The sequence below is a fragment of the Capsicum annuum genome, chromosome 1 (assembly GCF_002878395.1).
Source record: "Capsicum annuum cultivar UCD-10X-F1 chromosome 1, UCD10Xv1.1, whole genome shotgun sequence".
Lineage (NCBI taxonomy): Eukaryota > Viridiplantae > Streptophyta > Magnoliopsida > Solanales > Solanaceae > Capsicum > Capsicum annuum.
Window position 1 is genome coordinate 74,788,070 of NC_061111.1, and position 19,157 is coordinate 74,807,226.

Here is a 19,157-nt window from a genome sequence, read left to right on the forward strand (position 1 = left end):
AAATTCTTCGTTTACCAAAAGTAATGCTCATTTGAAGATGACTATAATTATATACATCACAAGAATTTAATCGCTAAGGGATGTCGTGACTTGTCCATAAGTTAGGAGCTATTTGGGGCCTTAATATATGTCCAAATAACTTATAAACTATCAAAACATGATTTTTGATTATTCATTAACTTAAATCATGGTTCAAATATTGTCGTTATTAAAATGGATTTTTTTAAAAAAAATGAAATCGCGATCATCAAGGTTTAGCACCTTGATGTAGAGGGCCTGGCTTGGTCCTTGTCTTGCCCATTCATTCGATGCAAAAAACAGATGGAAGAGGGGGGCGAAGACCTGACCTCTAGCTAGTACTAAATATCGTCAACTGCAATCTGCAAAAGATATGGAACGGAACCTATATACCTTCCATACATGCTATATATACAAGAGATCAACTAACAACAAAGTTATTCTTGTCATATCTTCTTATGCTAGGAAGCTGGCATTTGTCTAGTTGAAATTACCCCTTCAATTGTCTCGGTAGTTGATGATAAGAGGAGCAAAAGGTACTATTTCCACGAGTTAATAATTATTTAGCAGAAAAAAATCAGCAACACCATTAACTTCCCAGAAGCAGTGATAAAATGGTGATGTCCTCGTCTTCCATGGCTTGGATAGTATCTTCGACGACTCTTTTGAGCTTGAGATTAGTGGTCTTTGTTTTTAAACATTTCCACAATTATAAAAGAGTCTAATTCCAACTGAATCTTATACCCCACTTCCTACAAAATGATAATTGGCATTACTTGGAGAATCGATTGATGTACAATGTTATTAGCCTTCACATCCCACCAATTGTTGAGAGCTCCTCTGATGTTCCAGTGATTGTGAGAGATACCAAGTGGAGATCCAAAAATTTCCATAGATGTTCAGTAACCTCACCTTCAGTAAAGGCTTGGCCGATGGAGTCATGTACAGTAATTTGACAACAAAAAACATCTGGATGTAGATTGTCTACACCAAATCTGGAAATTGCTTCATTAAAAGGTACTTTTCCAAGGGTTCTAAAATCATGATTAACTATTGAAATTATCACGTAAAAAATGTAAATGAAGGGCAAAATTATAAAAAAAAAAAAAAATCAACAACTCACTTAAACATTGAACATTAGCTAATTTTGAACATTTAAAGAAAACCAAAAATTCATGGACTGGAAGGAGTATTAATACAGCTAGTGGACAGTAATGAACAGAAAAAAAAATATTAATACAGCTAGTGGACAGTAATGAACGAAAAAAAAAAACAATGTGCTCGTAGTTGTTCCTTAAATTCTGCTAGTTATATTCCATTTTTGACTAGGAAAGTTGACATCTTAACAACATAAGACTAGTACTAACAAATCCCCAAAATTAACATTTCCATTAAGATCCATATATGTTTATCATTAGCAATATTTGTATGATACTCGTATCTTCTGCTAATTCTTGTTTCCAGAGGCAGTATGGCCTAAGGAGCCATAGATAGGAGACTGGGGGAGACTATGAGGCGACACCATAGTCAGCCTGCAAAACATACATAATCATAATGAGCTGTGCTACATTTCAAATCAATAGAGTAACATTCTCAAGGTGCACAACATCTAGTTCCCTTATCAGTTATCAATATTATTGTTATTACTCTTCTCCTATCTTGTTCTTCAATTTTAATATTATTTGTTGCTTCCTTTGCTTCATTATTATATTATTTGTTGTTGCTAATGTTCTCTTTTTCGGATTTTTCGTTCCTATATTTGTTTTACATACTTAAACTTTATAAATTAATTATTATGTTCTACTAGAGTCGAAGTTATTTGAAAACAACATCTCTATCTTCATAAGGTAGGGATAAAATTATGTACGCCCTCCCCAAAACCCACTTGTAAAATTACATTTGATATATTGTGTTATTAGATTTTCATGTGTAGATTAATATCCTCAAACCCAACTAAACATGGTACAAATTACCATTGTGGCTACAGAAAAAAAAGCATGTTTTGACTACTCAAATAGTCTGGTGAAATAAGTTAGGTAGGCATATGCACAAGAATGAAACCGACGCCTGGTTTAATATGAGATTCCGCCAAATCATGTGAGCACCGAGGTGTTTTCCTCATGATGAAATATAGCACCAAATCAAATGTGGTTCTCATATTACAACAACATACCTACTGTAGTTTCACATAATGGGATTTGAGGAGCATAGAGTTTAAGTAAACCTAGATTCTAACTCAGAGGTGGAACGATTGTTTTTGATAGACTCCCGAGTTCTTCTCATAATTACCTAATTCAGATTTTCTATGTGGAACCAGAGGTGATCAGAGCAATTCCCAAAACCCAACAGTTTTTATCCAAAAATTAATAAATATGTTAAAATACTTTCATGTGAATCTAATTATTATTGTATATGACTTGATATCACGATACGAATCCATTAAGTTTAAATTCTGGTGTGCTAGCTATACTTTGTGGGACATGAATATTTAGCTAAGTGAAAAAGTTCCATTTACTCCATATTTGAGAGTCCTAACACCTAACAAAGATGGCTATATTTCAAAGAAATTTATACCAATTAAAGTCGTAGAAATTCAACCTTACGAGAATGAATACGTTCATATGACTCTTTAGGGATCATTTGATTGGTGGAATAAGATAGATAATGATAGTTTATGGGTTGGAATAATATTCCATGAGATTATTTATCCAATCTCTATATGGATAACTTATCATATTATTTTACTAAAATAGTGAAATTTAAATAATCCTAGAATTAAATACTCATTTCAAAAGAAGAATATACTAATCCCGTGAAATATTCTGAAATTAGTATTTTTATTCCACCAACTAAACGACACCTTATTTTCTCTTTAATTTATATATTTTTTATATGGACAAACCGGGTGTGTGGCTGTGCAAAAAAAAAATGTTGTGCAGATATAAAATCCCTAGGTTTATGATGAGAGTGTCAATTGCTAAGTTAATAATGTGCATATCAGCAAATCAAAAATGTAATTTACACTACTGAAAATTACTCCTATGGCAACGAACTTTTTGGCGAGGTTACCAAAGCATTGCAATAGGTGGTCTATTGCGACGGTTGCAAGTGTTGCCATAAATAATTGTTCTATTAGCTATAATTTTACACTATAACCGTTGCATTTGACAATAAGCGTTGCCATAGATAAATAAAATAAGTTATAGCAACGCTTATTTTTTTCCTCTATTTTCACTAAAAATTTGATAAGTCCGCCAAAAAAGAAAACCTAAGACTACTTCTGTCTCTTCCCTCTTAGCTTTTACTTCCCGTTCTCTCTTAGTTTCACTATTAGCTCTCAGCTTACTGAACCTTTAAAAAAATATTTTACTATGATTAGGGAACCAATCGATTAGGGAATCAATCGATTGCTACGACAATCAATCGATTTGGGAATCAGCTTCTCTTCGCTACAATCGCTACAACAACAATCAATCGATTAGGGAATTGGCTTCTCTTCGCTACAATTGCTACAACGTCAATCAATCGATTAGGAGAATCGGCTTCTCGTCACTGCAATCGCTACAACGATAATCAATCGATATGGGGATTCGGGTTCTCTTCGCTACAATCGCTACAATGACTACTATTTGGTAGTGAGCTTTGTGGGATTTACTGGTGCCGCTTCGAAAATCGATTTACTGGTGCAAGAAATATTCAGACCGAATTTGCACTTCAATTTCTCTCAAATTTGCACTTCAATTGCTTCAATTTGGGGATTTTAAGGTTAGTGTATTTTTCTTCATCTTTGACCTAATTTTTGGGGATTTTGAGTTTTTCTTCTCCTTTGAGAACATTTCAATGCTGGGTTCATTTGATTGCGTGAACATTGGTAAAAACTGTAATAAGAATGCGTCCATGACTTGGTAAATTTTGATTGCTAATGATTTTTATGTTACCATTAGTTAGTTTAAACTAAGACAACTCATATTAAGTGAAATTTTGGCTATTGATGTAACAAAGTTTCAGGCTTTCTGCTACTGTAGTAATAATGTGTCCATGAGTGTCAAAATTGAATGCTTGGTAATGAAAGGAAGAAGAAATTGGAAAGAAGGTTGGTTACATGGTAAAGAAGTTTGGATGGGGTGAAACTTATGCAATGAGAGAAGTATGAAGAAATGATTCATATTTCGTTGTAAAAGATTAGTTTTTAAGTAATTCATGTTAATATGGTTATGGCATACACGAACTAGTTCTTTTTGTCATACTCAATGTTCTTTGATAATCATAAAAGCAAATGTACTCCAAACCAATTTTGATAATATTAGTTTGACGCCAATATTTATGGTCTAAGAGGAAAGGAAAGGAAAACCTGGTGCACAAAGCATCCCACGCTAGTAAGGTCTAGGGAAGGGCCGCATGGCAAGGGGTGTGATGTTCAAATGAAAATAATGGAAAAAAAGGTTTACTGTCTAACGAAATTTATGATCTCAGATGTCATTAGAATGTTGTTATTGACTGCAGACTACATCTCTATTGCATATCGATGCTTGTTGCTATCAACTACAGACTACTATGCTGCTGAAGCTGTTGCTTAGCTTACAGTTGTTGGAGTGAACTTTTAAAAGAATTAATATCTCCATGTTCCTTGGATGGACTAGTCATGTTAACCTCTTTAATTTTGTTTCTACTAGAGTCTAGTTGTTGCTACTCCATATCATTTATAGGTTACTAGAGTCTACAATAGCTTCTTTACTAATCTCTATTTCTGCTTCAGGGATATTGCTAGATGAGTTATAATTTTTTCTATTTTCCTTAATTATGGATTGTTGATGTTGCATATCATCCTTAGGGACAATTTGTTCCTTATCTTCATTGTGAATCATTGTTGTATTTTCTATCAACCTATTACTTTTTGCATCTTTTACCTCAATGTCACTATGCTCCTTAACAAGTTCTTTTCATTACTCTCTCTGTCTCGTTCAGCAAGATCTTTTGATTTGTTGTTTTAGGTGATCTATAAACGTCATCTTCTTTCTCCATAGGATTATAGTTTGAGCTCCACCACTATTTTAAGAATTGTCATTATTTGCTAAGTCCTCATGGAGAGTCAAGTCTATAAATGATTGAAAGCAAGTCCTTTTGCTTCAATCATTAACTCTTTTGAAGTTATCCCTGCTATAGAGGTTGCCCAAGGTACATTTTTACATGGGAAAAGCTTAGATACCAACCAGCTACCTGGAGCACAATCCTTTGTTGTATACTATGACTAATCAGAATTCGAAAGCTATAAAATATTTTTATTTCCTCAGCTTTGAAATGTACAGTCTTGCATCTTATTTTTATCATCGGGTGGATAATATTATAGCCTTGAGTTTAGCGTAAGACTCTCTATCCCACCGCTCATTACCATGACATGGTACAGGTGCAAAGCATAGCTACCCCATAGTCTCTAGTCTCTGATAAAAAGTAGAAAGGTTCTTAAGAACCCGCTAGAGTAAGATCCACCCTAGGAGTAACTTATTCCTAACCAAGTTTGCATAATATGTCGTTTGACACTCAAAAGAGAGAAACCTATCCAGATTATAATATCTTTTGACCTCTACGTAATTAATAAGGTGGTGTGCTATTTTTGGCATTTTATGATCCTAAAAAAAATCACACAAGCATGAGTGCACAATATTATTATGTAAAACATGGCAATGTGGGTAATTGAATCCAAAGAAATGAGCCAAGAGTCAATTTGGGACTTAAAATCAAGCGTCAACTTTTTTAACAACCTGTAGAATCTGACTTGAGATATGGCTTATGCAGTCCAAGTTTCTTTTGTGACTGGGGGACTCTTTTGCAATTTTTGCTTAAGCGCTCATATATCGTGAATCAACACTTGCTTAAGCAAAGAAAGGGGCACTAAAGCAGACCTTCATCCCCAACAACCTAAAATCCAAATTTCCAATCTTCTTTTGCACATATACCGTAACACCCTTGGGAAATGGCAAAATTTGTACAAGTTCCAAGAGGAATTAGGTGATCTGATGGTACTTTAGGATCTGTTTATTTTACAGTATTGGTTTTGGATGAGTTGTATCTGAATAGAGCAGAATTAATACAAAAGATTTATATAATCAACCTGAGCTAATACTTAAATTATTGCAGGTTGCTAGCTTTGGTGGTTCAAACATTGATCTGTCTGCCTGGGAGAACAAGAAGAACCCTAGTGAATCTCGCTTTCCTGCTCAGGTGAGACAGTTTCTAAGCTAATGCTTAAACTGCTGCAGGTTGCTGCAGCTCTTAGCATCTTCTAAGGTTTGCAATTTACTCATACCGCGCACTCTCCTTCTTGTTGAGACCATGTGTATTCTCTTTCTATTGGATAAAGGTTATAGTTTTATTTGCGAGACCAACCTGTTAATCTATACGGCCACCGTCTAAAGACTAATCTATACGTAAAACTTAACGGTCATCGGTAAGTAAACAGCCTTATATTAGTAAACAATCTTATAACCTTAACGGCCACCGTTTAACCTTATAACCTTAACGGCCGCCGTTTTTGTGTGGATACGCTATCTTCAGTGTTGGTTAAGTTTCTTATAACAAATTGTATTACTAACCACGCGGCATGTTCCTACAATAAATGGAGGCATACCTTCAGTCGCTAAAGTAACGTCTAAGCACCAAAAGTTGTTAGATAGGTATCTCTTAATCCCTCCGACTTAGGTTTCCAACTAGACAACTTTTTGGTTTGTGACTAAGTTAATCATATATTCTTTTATGGTATCTCTGTCCACTTTATATACATGTTAGTTTCAAGTGCCAATGTTAGAAAGTCCCGATTTTCTCAATATGAGTCAAGAGATTTGAATGGGTAGTTGATACGTTTGCAATTGTTGAGCCTATTCCAAAGATGATGGTGACAAGGCACAATAGGTAATTGAGCTCCAACGATAAAGGATATCTACTATAGCTAATTGAGCTCTAACGATAAAGGATATCTACTCCACAAATTAAACTTTGTTTCATTTTTAATCTGATGAATGCTCTTTTTTTTTTAAATATTCCTGTTGATAAGTCAAAAGTTTTCATTACTAAACATCAAGTTGCTGTTAAAAGTTTGAACAAATTGTCTGCTGGTATCTAAAGTCTAAACAAGTTTTCAGTTGTCAATACAACATGTTATTCAATCCTTACACCAAGCTAACAGGTTAGACATGAAGGATCTTTTAATGCCTTTGATGTCATTGCAGCATACTGGAACATTCTTTCTTTCTTGCATTATGTAAGCACCAAAAGTGATGTATCGGTGATTTTCAGGCTGTCTATCTCCCATGTTTTATCCTTTGTGATCCCTAGTCTAGCTTGTGGTTACATCGTCCACTTTCATTGTGTACCCTTGATCTATTATATAAGCTAGAATGCAAGTGCTCACAATTGTGTTGTCAACCTGCAATGCAACAAGAAATTAATATATTCTCCAAATTCTCTGCGCGTGTAACACTAACTTACTAATATCCTCTTTCTCAAGTTGTCAGTTTATGACTACTTTGATTTACACAAACATTTTCTTTTTACATATGCCCAAAATTTTGTCACTAAATTCTATGAGCTCTTTTATCTATCAAACATACTTCTTCTGTAAAAGGACCTTGTGCAGAAGGCACTCTGACAAGGCCTATTGAGTGACTTCTGCGAGGATGTTCTTTCACTTTGAAAGTTGTTAGAAGTATTAGCAAAATTATAATCAGTAGAAATAAATCACATACAAAGGAACTGTGAAAAAGTTTGTCAATTATTCTTTAAATTATTTGGTATGCTGAAACATTCCTTGTCCTTTGTATTGCCATAGACAAGGTAGTTCAATTTATTTATCTGAAAGTTGCACATAATGGGAGTTCATAATCTTGGCCACCACAGTTATTAATGTCCAGGTACTTCCTCGCTCCTCATGAGATATTGGTGTATAATTTCCCTTCGTTAATGTCTAGGTACTTCCTCACTCCTCATGAGATATTGGTGTATAATTTTCCTTCGTATTGCTCCAGGTTGTCCAACTGTTCTAAGAGTTGTTTGCTCAAACCAAGTATAAAGAGGCAGTTGAGCTTGCTGCAAAATCCCCACAAGGCATACTCCATACACCGGATACTATTGCTAAATTCAGGTATTGGCTATGTTATCTAATCATGATAAAAAAACTACGTTATCAGATTCGTGTTATTTCATATCAGATTATTTGTTGCCCTTCAAGGTCATAGAGGGTTGTAAAATCAATTGAATATGTTTCTTAATGTCTCATTTTGTGGAAGGTAATGTATGTTGTATTATGTGCAGAGTGTTCCTCTGATTTTGATTTGATAGAAGAAAGGTTTGTGTAAGGTTTTTTTTGTTAAACATGTTAAATAAGTAAACATGCTAGTACGTATGGGTTATGACAAATAAATCTCAAAAATAGTATTATGTGATTTTGAAAGTGTTGTTGCTTCAGCATTATAGGACATCTAATTGTTAGACTAGAGAATAATTAAGTTTTTTCATCTTGGAATGTGTGTTCTTTTTGAACTGTGGAACTGCGTGCTAATTGGATCACATATATTAGACCTATATAAATGTGAAGCTGCAGTTTTCTCTTTTAACAATTTCAATTGTTCTTTAAGTTTTATAATCTCACATTTGGATGTTTGTATTTCTTTCTAATCATGATTGGTTGATTAGTCTCTTCACTAGCTAACTTATAGGTGGTTTACGTTGTCATTTAAGTGCTAATTTATATTATTTGTTCTCTTTTTATAGGTGTCCAAAATGAAGAAAGAGATGAAGACATTGACCTAACTTGAGAAGATTTTTGGGTTGTGGATAAATGCTCTAATATCAATAATTTTGTGGTGAATTTTTTGAAACTTATCGTGACTTGAACTTGCTAGTATGTAAAAACTTAACCAATCATTTGGACTTTGTGATATGTATATATTGTGTTATAATTTATTATGTATGTAAATAAAAATTTATATTAATAAACCATTGCAATAGGCAGCCAAAAAGCGTTGCAACAGAATAACAAAAGCGTCGCAATAGATGCTATTTCAACGGTTCGTAACCGTTGCAATAGATGAAAATAGGTGTTCCAATACGTAATGAAATAGTTGTAATAGGTTGGCAAAAGCGTTGCAACAGAACAACAAAAGCGTCACAATAGCTGCTATTGTAATGGTTACTAACCGTTGCAATAGATGCGACGATTCGTAACCGTTATAATAGATAAAAATAGGCGTCTCAATAAGTTAAAAAATAACTGTCGCAATAGGTCTATCTATGGTGACGATTGTCAGAAACCGTCACCATAGCTCTACCTATGGCGACGGTTTAGACAACCGTTGCAGAAACCGTTGCAATAGACCTATCGCAACGCCCACCTATGGGACGCTTGCAGAACCATTGCGATAGGTCTATGGCAATGATTTTTTTGTCTATTGCAACGATTTTACAACCGTCACCATAGATCTAATTTTTGGTAGTGTTTAATAATGTACTCCACTCCTTTAAAAAACAATATTAGCTTCTTTTAATTTTGTTAGGTAGGGGCTACTCTTTATAACTTCTAAAATTACCCTTTGAGATTAGATTACACTTTTGATAATTAATTGAAGTTGAGAGAGCTTTAGCAAAGAAAATTATCTTTTGTAGGTTCTAAAATAAAACTTATGGTGCGCTGAATGTGAAAGGCCAAAAGGGTAAGTAGGTGTTTGAATACAAAAAATGTGATTTAAAAAAAAGAGTTGAAAAGAGGAATTTAAAATTTTGAAAATGTGCTTGATCATGCATTTAACGTGACAAAAATATGAAAAATAAAATAAAATTTACCTCTCTTTTCGCCTCTCCAAGAATCTAAGCAAGGAATTTCTTCTCGCCAATGGTAAATCTACATGTCATAAACCAACCCTGTATTATAATAATGTGAAGATGAACAAAACGTTGATCAAATTTAATTTTCAATGGACAATTAGTAAAAGAAAAATGTTTAACCTCCACTTAGTGTTTCCACAGTCAATTGTTTTTTTGACGAAAAGGCATCCATAATTTTCGACCTTTCGGCAAACTTTAGAATATCCTCAGCCTACGATATGCAACAAATCCAAAAATCACAATTACGTATTACTAATTCAAAAGTGAAGGAAAACAGATTGAAAACCTTATCTTTGGAGACATAAAAAATCGCAACCGTTCCATTGTAGAAAATAGTTAAAGGCGCAATTTTCGCGTCACTTTCCAAGCCACAACAAAACCTAATTAATAAAATCAACACAAAGATCAATCAAAGTGTGTTTATTTTCAATTATCTAAAGCATTAATTGAGTCAATGCAGACATTATGTTTTCTAAAAAACCTCTGTTAAAATTAAATTACCTTGACGAAGGACTAAAAACGGGCAACGGAGAGTAATCCACCCTAGGCATCAAAGGATTTCGAGGGCTCGCACTTTTTTCTGCTGGTACGACATTTCCTGATCCGGTAGAATCGATTTTCCAAATTACACTGTCAACATCTGCGAGAAAATTTTAGGAGGAAAAACACCATCGAATTCAATGGAAACGGAGAACAATTAACAAGTTATACTTACCTATATTACATGGCTTTTCCCTTTGTATAATAGGGTAAACTTACACAGATATTGATGATGAACATATACGCAATGACGAATTTATGTAACAAAAAAGAGAGCAAAATACAGTGATTCCACTTTCGAGTTTAAGAGAAGGATAAAGCTTACCATCTGTTGTTGACTCTTTCCCCATGTTGAAGAAATCAAGTTCCACGACTGATCTCTCCATTCTTTTGATTATTCAGAATATTGGTTGAGATTTTTTAGGATATGATCAGAATTCAGATAGTAGTATATAAATAAGGGGAGTGTGAGGGTTAGTTGTGTGTTTTGGGGGATATATATGCAATGTAGACCCGAGTTAAAATTGAATGAGTACTTCAATTGAAAAAGTAACGTCCCTTCGGGGACATCCGTTATAAAAAGAAAAAAAAGAAAAAAACGTAGTTTCAAATTTTTTTAATTTGATTTCTCATTTTACTTTTCTTTTTTCATTAATTAAGAAGAGACGAAAAAAAATTTCATGTTTTACCCTTTGCTTTAATTATTTTTTCTTTAAATTAAAATGTAAACATCGTTTAATAGGGGTATTATGGTAAACTAGTCATATTTCTCAATTTAGGACGGAAGGAGTATTGAATAATAAGTAAGGAATTTAAAGAGTTACGATCCTAATGTGAGTCCCGTGGGGTCAATTCTTTTTTTAAATCGTTATTTAATCAAATTTTGAAATTTTATCTATAAATATTTATGAGTGTTTGGAAATTAGTTCAGGTTAATTTTTGGATTTTTGGAACTATTAGTTACAAAATTTTAAATTCCTTAAAGTAAAGTGCAAATACAACTTTAAAACTCACAAATTTCAAGTTTTAATTCAAAATGTGTGGTCAAATGGAACTTAAATTATTTTCTCCCTTTACGTTTACTTATCCACTTAAAATTTCGCATGTCTATTAACAAACGACAATTAATATAAATATTTTATCACAGTATTCATCAACAACAATAACAAAATCAGTGTATTCCCACAAAGTGGGGTCTGGGGAGACTAACATGTACGCAGTTCATACCGCTACCTCCGAAGAAGTAGAGAGGTCGTTTCCGATAGACCCTCGGCTGAAGACACAGCATAGTAAACAAAGTCATAATGAAACATGAAACAGGATGGATGGAATAACAGAAATAAGACACCCACATAATAATACCATACACTCACAAATCAAAGACACCAATCACACCCAAACTCTCCTAACTGGCAGCTCCTACCTATGGACACAGTCGTAAGATTACTAGCCCGGCTACACCAAAGCTCTCCTAACTACTTGCCACGACTCACCTACATACACTAGCCTTCTAACCTAATCTGCGACCTCCATACCTTCCTATCTAGAGTCATATCCTTAGTAAGCTGTAACTGCTCCATGTCACGTCTAATCACCTCCCGCCAATATTTCTTCAACCTACCTCTATCTCTCCTGAAACCATCCAAAGCTAGTCTCTCACAGGCCTGCCTCTATTCCTTCTGAAACCATCCAAAGTTAGCCTCTTACAGCTATGAACTGGGGCATCCGTGTCGCTCCTCATCACATGCCCAAACCATCTCAGTCTCACTTTCCGCACCTTGTCCTCCACCGAAGTCACTCTCACCTTCTCCCGGATAATCTCATTCCCTCTAGTAAGTCCACACATCCAATGCAACATTCTCATTTCCGCCACAGTATTCATATTAATTGATATTTAATATTTGCTTTTTGAAAAATAGTTTATGCATGAAGTAAATAATTTATATTGAGGATAAAATATTAAAAAAAGGATATTCCTCTCTTAATAGTGATAAGTAAGAGTTAAAATATAATTTTTAATATAATAAATAAATACTAAAATAAATACAAAAAGTATCTGGCAGAGATCCGACTTCCTAAGATGCAGGGAAAAGTTGTGTTCGGACGCGGAACATCAGCTAATTTGCGCTCTTCTTTTATTTTTACGTATTCCGTATCAAAATCTCACATTTTTTAACAACAACAATTTTTGCCTAATCCATATGGATTCTCCAGAACAGCATTATTTTACTAATTTATTTTTCAAATTTCCTGAGTGAAAACCATGGATTCATTGACTGATTCACAAGAATGATCTTGAAAACAGAGATGTTGACTTTACACCATGCTTACCCATGAACAAATCTTTATACTGTATTTAACAAGTTTTGTCATTTGCCCTCGAAGATTTGCCCATATAATAAACGACAGATAAAGTTTAACACCATCTGTTTTTTTATTTTATTTTTTTAAACAAATTTGTGGCTTTATTGCAAATGAAAATTAGGTAGTAGTTAACACCATCTGTTTTTCAAGGTTATTACGTATAATTTCCGGCTACCAAAGGGTAGAATGAGCCATGAGAAAGTGACAGTAGGAGTAGGGAGAACTACTACAAAAGGATACCACATTACTACTGCCAAAGCTGAAAAACTGTAGTAGTAGCTACTCTCATTTTCAGAATTACTTTTCGCTTATTTTTAATTAATTAGATTTTCACTTTTAGTTGTCATTTTCGACATACTTCCTCCGTTTTAAAATAGTTGTCCTTTTTTACTTGACACTCCCTTTTAAAAAAGTATTTATTAGGGTTTATTTTAGGAAAAATTACAGCAACTAGCATCCTTAACACTATAATTACAATAAATAGCAATACTTTTCCAAAATTACAAGTAACAATATTTTTTCACTTTTTAGAAAAATATGAAAATGTAAATCCTATTCTAAACTAATCCTAAACTAAGCTCCAATGCCTCACCCGATGCCTCGGGCCTTCCTCGCGAACGTCCTCCAAGTACAAGATACTTCGGGACATTCCCCGAATAAATCAATACAAATCCCTCGATGTATCCCCCGGCCAAATGAATACATTTTTAGTGCGGGAAAATAAAACTATTCAACAAAATTTCAAACATTCCACAGAATTTTCAACATTCAACCGAAGCCACAAATTCTAAACTTTGCCTACCCAAACTATGTTTGCCTAAACCAATCGACGTATCAAGTTACTACCAAGTTCTATTAACGTTCATTTCAAGTCAAACCATCAATGAATCAAACTAACCAAAATTCAGCAATTAAGTCAAGTTTTCAATTCTCACCCCACCCCCCAATTAATTCACGATTCAAAATAACTAAAGATTCACCACCAACACAGATCAAATAAGACATAACACGCAATTTGATACATCCGAATATAATGAATAATGAACTAACAGAAAGATGGAATAGGATTGGACCTCAATTCGAAGATTACGAAATTCAATAATACTTCAATGAAAGGATAGAATCCGCATCCGAAAACCTCAAACCGAACCTCAACAGTGACGAACTCCAACTCTCAAGGTTTCTTTTATTCAATCAACTTGAACCGGTTTGAACCAGTTTCAACAGCGGAGGGAGCCTCGGGAACCAATTAACCTCGACTTCGAACTCAACAATCAAACAAAACCAAAACCAAACTAATTTCCAAGCAAAACTGAACAACCCATTTTATATTTTGGTTGGTCCTCATCGGGATCGGTGGACAATGGATTGGGTGTTTTGATTGGACGCCGACTTCACTGTTTTCGGCGAGATTCGAACTCTCCGGAGCTCCTATGACCTTGGTGGTGATGAGCTCTAGGCACAGATCTGTGGAAGCACTATTTTCGACGAGAGCCCGTCGGCAAAAGAGTGTTACTCGCCGGTTTTGGTCGTTTTTAAATGCTAATTCGATCTCCGGTGAAATCTGGTCGCCAGATTGACCTTCACTGTTTCTCTCCCTCACTTACCTCTCTCGATTCTACTATTTTTCTCTTCACTCTCCCCCAATCTCCGATCAGCTCTCCCTCATCTCTATCCCTCTCTCAAATCTCTCTAATCAAAACCTCTAATTTTTTATTTCACACTTCTCTCACTGTTCTCTCCCTCAAGCTCTCTTCTATCCCATTTTTTCCTCCGATCTGGTGTATGTGTGTTTGATGCGTGCATAGTACGTTTTTCGATGACCTTCTTCTTTTTCAGTGAAGTTTTTGTGCGTATATCTATATTCTCTAGTTATTGTGTGTGATATGTGAATATGGTGATGGAGAGTGAGGTTTCTGGTGAGAATGAGAATTATATGGTAGTGGAAAAGGGTAGGTGGGGTAGTGAGGTGGGGGTAGGGATAGGGTATGATGTGGTTTTCTTTAATTGGGTAGGTTGTTAGGATGTTAAAAAGAATAAAAGTTTGTTAGGGATTTTGTTATTTTTGTCATTTTATGGAGGGTATAATCACGTGGGTAAAGGTGTATGATAAAGTGAGGTAAAAAAATAAATAAAATTGGACTTGGGAGGGACAAAATTAGGTGTCTACAGCCACATACATGCATAATGCGGTACATCATTGTACACACCACCAACAACTTTTATGATGCTTGCATTACGATTAGAAACTACACACATATGTTAAATTTCACTGTATGCTTCCTCCAGATTCTCAAAGAACCAAGTCCATGATGCATCATTTTCAGAATCAAGTACACCACATGCCAAAGGAAATATATATCCTGCATATTGAAAAAATACATATAAGAATACATGATTTTTACACATAAAATATTGCATATGTATATTTTAAATACATACAGCTGAAAACATATGAAACTGTCAGTGAACACATAAACGTACTACATATGTATATTATAAATACATACAACTGGAAACATATGAAACTGTCAATGAACACATAAACGTACTGCATATGTATATTATAAATACATATAGCTGGAAACATATGTAATCTTCATAATGTTGTTCATATGTCCATCTACTGGAGTGTTTAACGAGAACAAGTATGCTTTCCATTGTCAATGTCCAGAACACTACAAAACAGTAAATATAAATTCAATTATCAAATATACTACGTACAATGAATCATTTGTATATACACAAAAGTAAAACAAATTTTAACGAAATAAATCCTTTAGTCGAATAATAATTATCATCGACTAAAATTCAAAATTAACGTATAAGAATTGTTATCTAGTTTTATAAATACATAATGACAAGGACAACTATGAATTTGAAAAAAAAATCATTGAGAAAATTTTTTAAAATATGATCTCAAAATTTGAACTTCATAACTGTTACGTAAACTTGTTATTAATTTTTCAAAAATTTTCGCAATTATATTTTATGAAATTCACAAACAGAACCAAGTTTGTTTATCAATACCTGTAATTGTAGCGTTGTATTTTTAATTTTTCTTCACAAATTTCAGACGTTGATCAATAATATTGGAAGTACTCTGTTTTTTTTTTAAAAAAAAAATTGTTTTGAGTTGCTGTTTATGAAAAATATTTTTTAAATTAGAATTATGTTGATGTAAATTAATGGTTGAGGTAAAAATAAAAAAGTCATATAAGGTAAAGGAATTTGTTTAATTAAATGTGGCATAAATTAAGGAACAGTTTCATCCCTTATTTAACTCTAACTGATTAGAGTTAAATAAGGAATGAATACCTATTTGTATATGTATTTATATAACAACCTTTTACTAAAATATAAAATACATATTGCTATTTTTCGTAAATTTAAAATTGTTGCTATATAAGTTATAATTAAGACTCTACAGTTGTTATTTCTAAAATTTTTCCATTATTTTATTAAATTGGTCTTATTAATTATGTTTTGAAAATATAAATTTGAGTAAATATACTTTATTTAGTCATTTAATGTTGAGGGTAGTATTGAAAGAATATAATAAAATATTGTTAATGTCATCAAAAGGAACAACTAAATTTAAATAAATATTTTTAGAAAGAGGATCAACTAAAACAAACGGAGGAAGTATTAAGTAAGTATAATTTTTTATCTCTACTTTATCTTTAACATTAACTATTTATTCTCCAAACTAATTTTAAAAAACAATGTAACTATCAATTAATAGAGTACTATAGTAAAATAGTCATATTAACAATTGTTTTAACCATTAGGTATGTCGAGTAAAAAGTGACAAATCAAAGTGAACCGATAAAAGTAATTACCAAGGCATCACTCATTTCTTCACTTAGTTACACCGTTCAAATGTGATCCTAATAAATGCATGTACTCCTACTAGCATTAAATAAATACTCCTATAATAAAGATATGGTAAGACTTTGGTCACATGGAAATTAAATGCAAGACAAGGAATCATTCTACCCGTTCTGGTGTCAACGTACAGGGAAGGAGGAGCCCGAGTGTCGACTACCGTTTGATCTAATTCAGTAATTTTATTTTTTTTACTTTGTAATTGTATTTAAAATTCATTAAACATGAACAAATTACTTTCTCTATCCCAAATTATCCATTCCAAATTTGCTAATTTGATTTCTCATTTTACTTGTTACACATGAACAAATTACTTTCTCTATCCCAAATTATCCATTCCAAATTTGCTAATTTGATTTCTCATTTTACTTGTCTTTATTCATTAATCAAGAAGAGACAAAAAAAAAATTATGTTTTATTCTTTGTATTAATTATTTTTTCTTCAAATTAAAATATAAATATCATTTAATAGGGGTACTGTGGTAAACTAAGCATGTTATTAATTATTTTCTTAATCAATGTACCATCTCAATTTGGGATGGAGAGAGTATTAATTTAGGTCTCAATAATTTAAAAGAATTAGAGTTAAGAACAACAAATTTCAAATTTTTGGCTCTCGCAGCTCTCCACCAAAATCCTAATTCTCTTGGATCGATACTAAAATATACAATTGGACTTAAGCCTGTTAACTGGGCCAGGTCGGGTCAATCCGGAATTGGTCCATCATTTTTAACCGGATTGTGGGCTGGTCTGGATCTGGGTCAGGTTTAACGGGCCGATTCAATTTCGGGTTAAACAGTAATATTCTTAGAAACAATTCGGGACCGGCCCAATAAACCTAATCCGGTCAACTTTTATAAACCCGGTAAAAATTGATCAAAAATTTAAAAAAAAATATTTTTTCTCCAATATACACTATATATACGCAATTATATACATTTTAAATGCATTAAACAATATACACACAATATATATACACTATATATATAGTATATATTACATTAGAATTTAAAAAACATATACACATAACCACATATACACAATTACACATGTAATCATGTATACGACTATACATTAGTTAAATTTATATGATATAAGTAAAACATATACTACAATATATATACTATTTTATAAATACACATGTATACCTTAAATATATACTACTTTAAAATTAATAGAAGATATGTACACATATATACGTACCATTCAATATATATACTACTTTAAATAAAATATATACTACAAGATATATACTAATTTATAAAACATATACACATGTATACGTTAAATATATACTACTTTAGAGTCTATATTTTATATATACACATATATACATACCATTCAATATATCTACTACTTTAAATAAAGCATATACTACTAGATATATATTAAATTATATATACTACAATATATACACACACTATATATATATTTATATACTAATTTATAAAACATATACACATGTATACGTTGAATATATACTCTTTTAGAGTCTATTAAAAATATATACACATATATACTTACCATTCAATATATGTACTACTTTAAATAAAACATATACTACAAGATATATAATAATTTATATATAATACAATATATACACACACTATATATAGTTATACACTAATTTACAAAGCATATACACTTGTATACCATAAATATATACTACTTTAGAGTCAATATTCTATATATACACATATATACGTACCATTCAATAAATGTACTACTTTAAATAAAACATATACTACTAGATATATGCTAATTTATATATACTACAATATATACACACACTATATATAAAAATATATACTAATTTATAAAATATATACACATGTATATGTTAAATATATACTCTTTTTAGAGTCTATAGAAAATACATACAAATATATACATACCATTCAATATGTGCACTACTTTAAATAAAACATATACTACAAGATATATATTAATTTATACATGCTACAATATATACACACACTATATATATAGTTATATACTAATTTATAAAATATATACACATGTATGTCTTAAATATATACAACTTTAGAGTCTACAGAAAATATATACACATATATACGTACCATTCAATAGATGTACTACTTTAAATAAAACATATATATATACTAATTTATATATACTACAATATACACACACACTATATATATAGTTATATACTAATTTATAAAACATATACACATGTATACCTTAAATATATACTACTTTCGAGCCTATAGAAAATATATACACATATATACGTACCATTCAATATATGTATTACTTTAAATAAAACATATACTACTAGATATATACTAATTTATATATACTACAATATATACACACTATCTATATATATATAGTTATATACTAATTTATAAAACTTATACGCATGAATACCTTAAATATATACTACTTTAGAGTCTATAGAAAATATATGTTACTTTAAATAAAACATATACTACTAGATATATACTAAT

The 19,157-nt window shown here is 32.2% G+C and overlaps 1 protein-coding gene and 1 long non-coding RNA gene across 7 annotated transcripts; one reads left to right on the forward strand and one right to left on the reverse strand.

Annotated features, from left to right (window-relative positions):
• Positions 1 to 1,155: 1,155 nt before the first annotated feature.
• LOC107876275 (protein TIFY 9) lies at positions 1,156 to 10,970 on the reverse strand. Of its 6 annotated transcripts, none has more exons than XM_016723234.2 (6): positions 10,757 to 10,970; positions 10,393 to 10,531; positions 10,178 to 10,271; positions 10,012 to 10,102; positions 9,850 to 9,907; positions 1,156 to 1,550 (listed from the first exon to the last, which is right to left on the reverse strand). In XM_016723234.2, the coding sequence occupies exons 1-6, from the start codon at positions 10,815 to 10,817 to the stop codon at positions 1,466 to 1,468; spliced, it is 528 nt and encodes a 175-aa protein (XP_016578720.2). In that variant the 5' UTR covers positions 10,818 to 10,970; the 3' UTR covers positions 1,156 to 1,465. The 6 variants fall into 6 exon arrangements, 4 of the variants coding, with proteins under 4 accessions (XP_016578720.2, XP_016578725.2, XP_016578732.2 ...); XR_001676045.2 differs by having other exon boundaries at positions 1,461 to 1,550; positions 9,850 to 9,927; positions 10,757 to 10,963; XR_001676044.2 differs by lacking the exon at positions 1,156 to 1,550 and adding an exon at positions 7,012 to 7,438 and having other exon boundaries at positions 9,850 to 9,927; positions 10,757 to 10,963.
• On the forward strand, positions 1,489 to 8,829 carry LOC124890908. Its single transcript, XR_007049453.1, has 6 exons — positions 1,489 to 1,616; positions 3,398 to 3,783; positions 6,154 to 6,237; positions 7,841 to 7,922; positions 8,037 to 8,152; positions 8,782 to 8,829. It is a non-coding gene; the product is annotated as an uncharacterized LOC124890908 (long non-coding RNA).
• Positions 10,971 to 19,157: the final 8,187 nt, after the last annotated feature.

Coding starts and splice junctions, on each gene's coding strand:
- LOC107876275 (XM_016723234.2), bottom strand. CDS start 10,817: ATGGAGAGATCAGTCGTGGAACTTGATTTCTTCAACATGGGGAAAGAG. Junction 10,272..10,392: donor GTTTTTAGTCCTTCGTCAAG/GTAATTTAATTT, acceptor TTTATTAATTAG/GTTTTGTTGTGGCTTGGAAA. Junction 9,908..10,011: donor TGTGGAAACACTAAGTGGAG/GTTAAACATTTT, acceptor TATGACATGTAG/ATTTACCATTGGCGAGAAGA.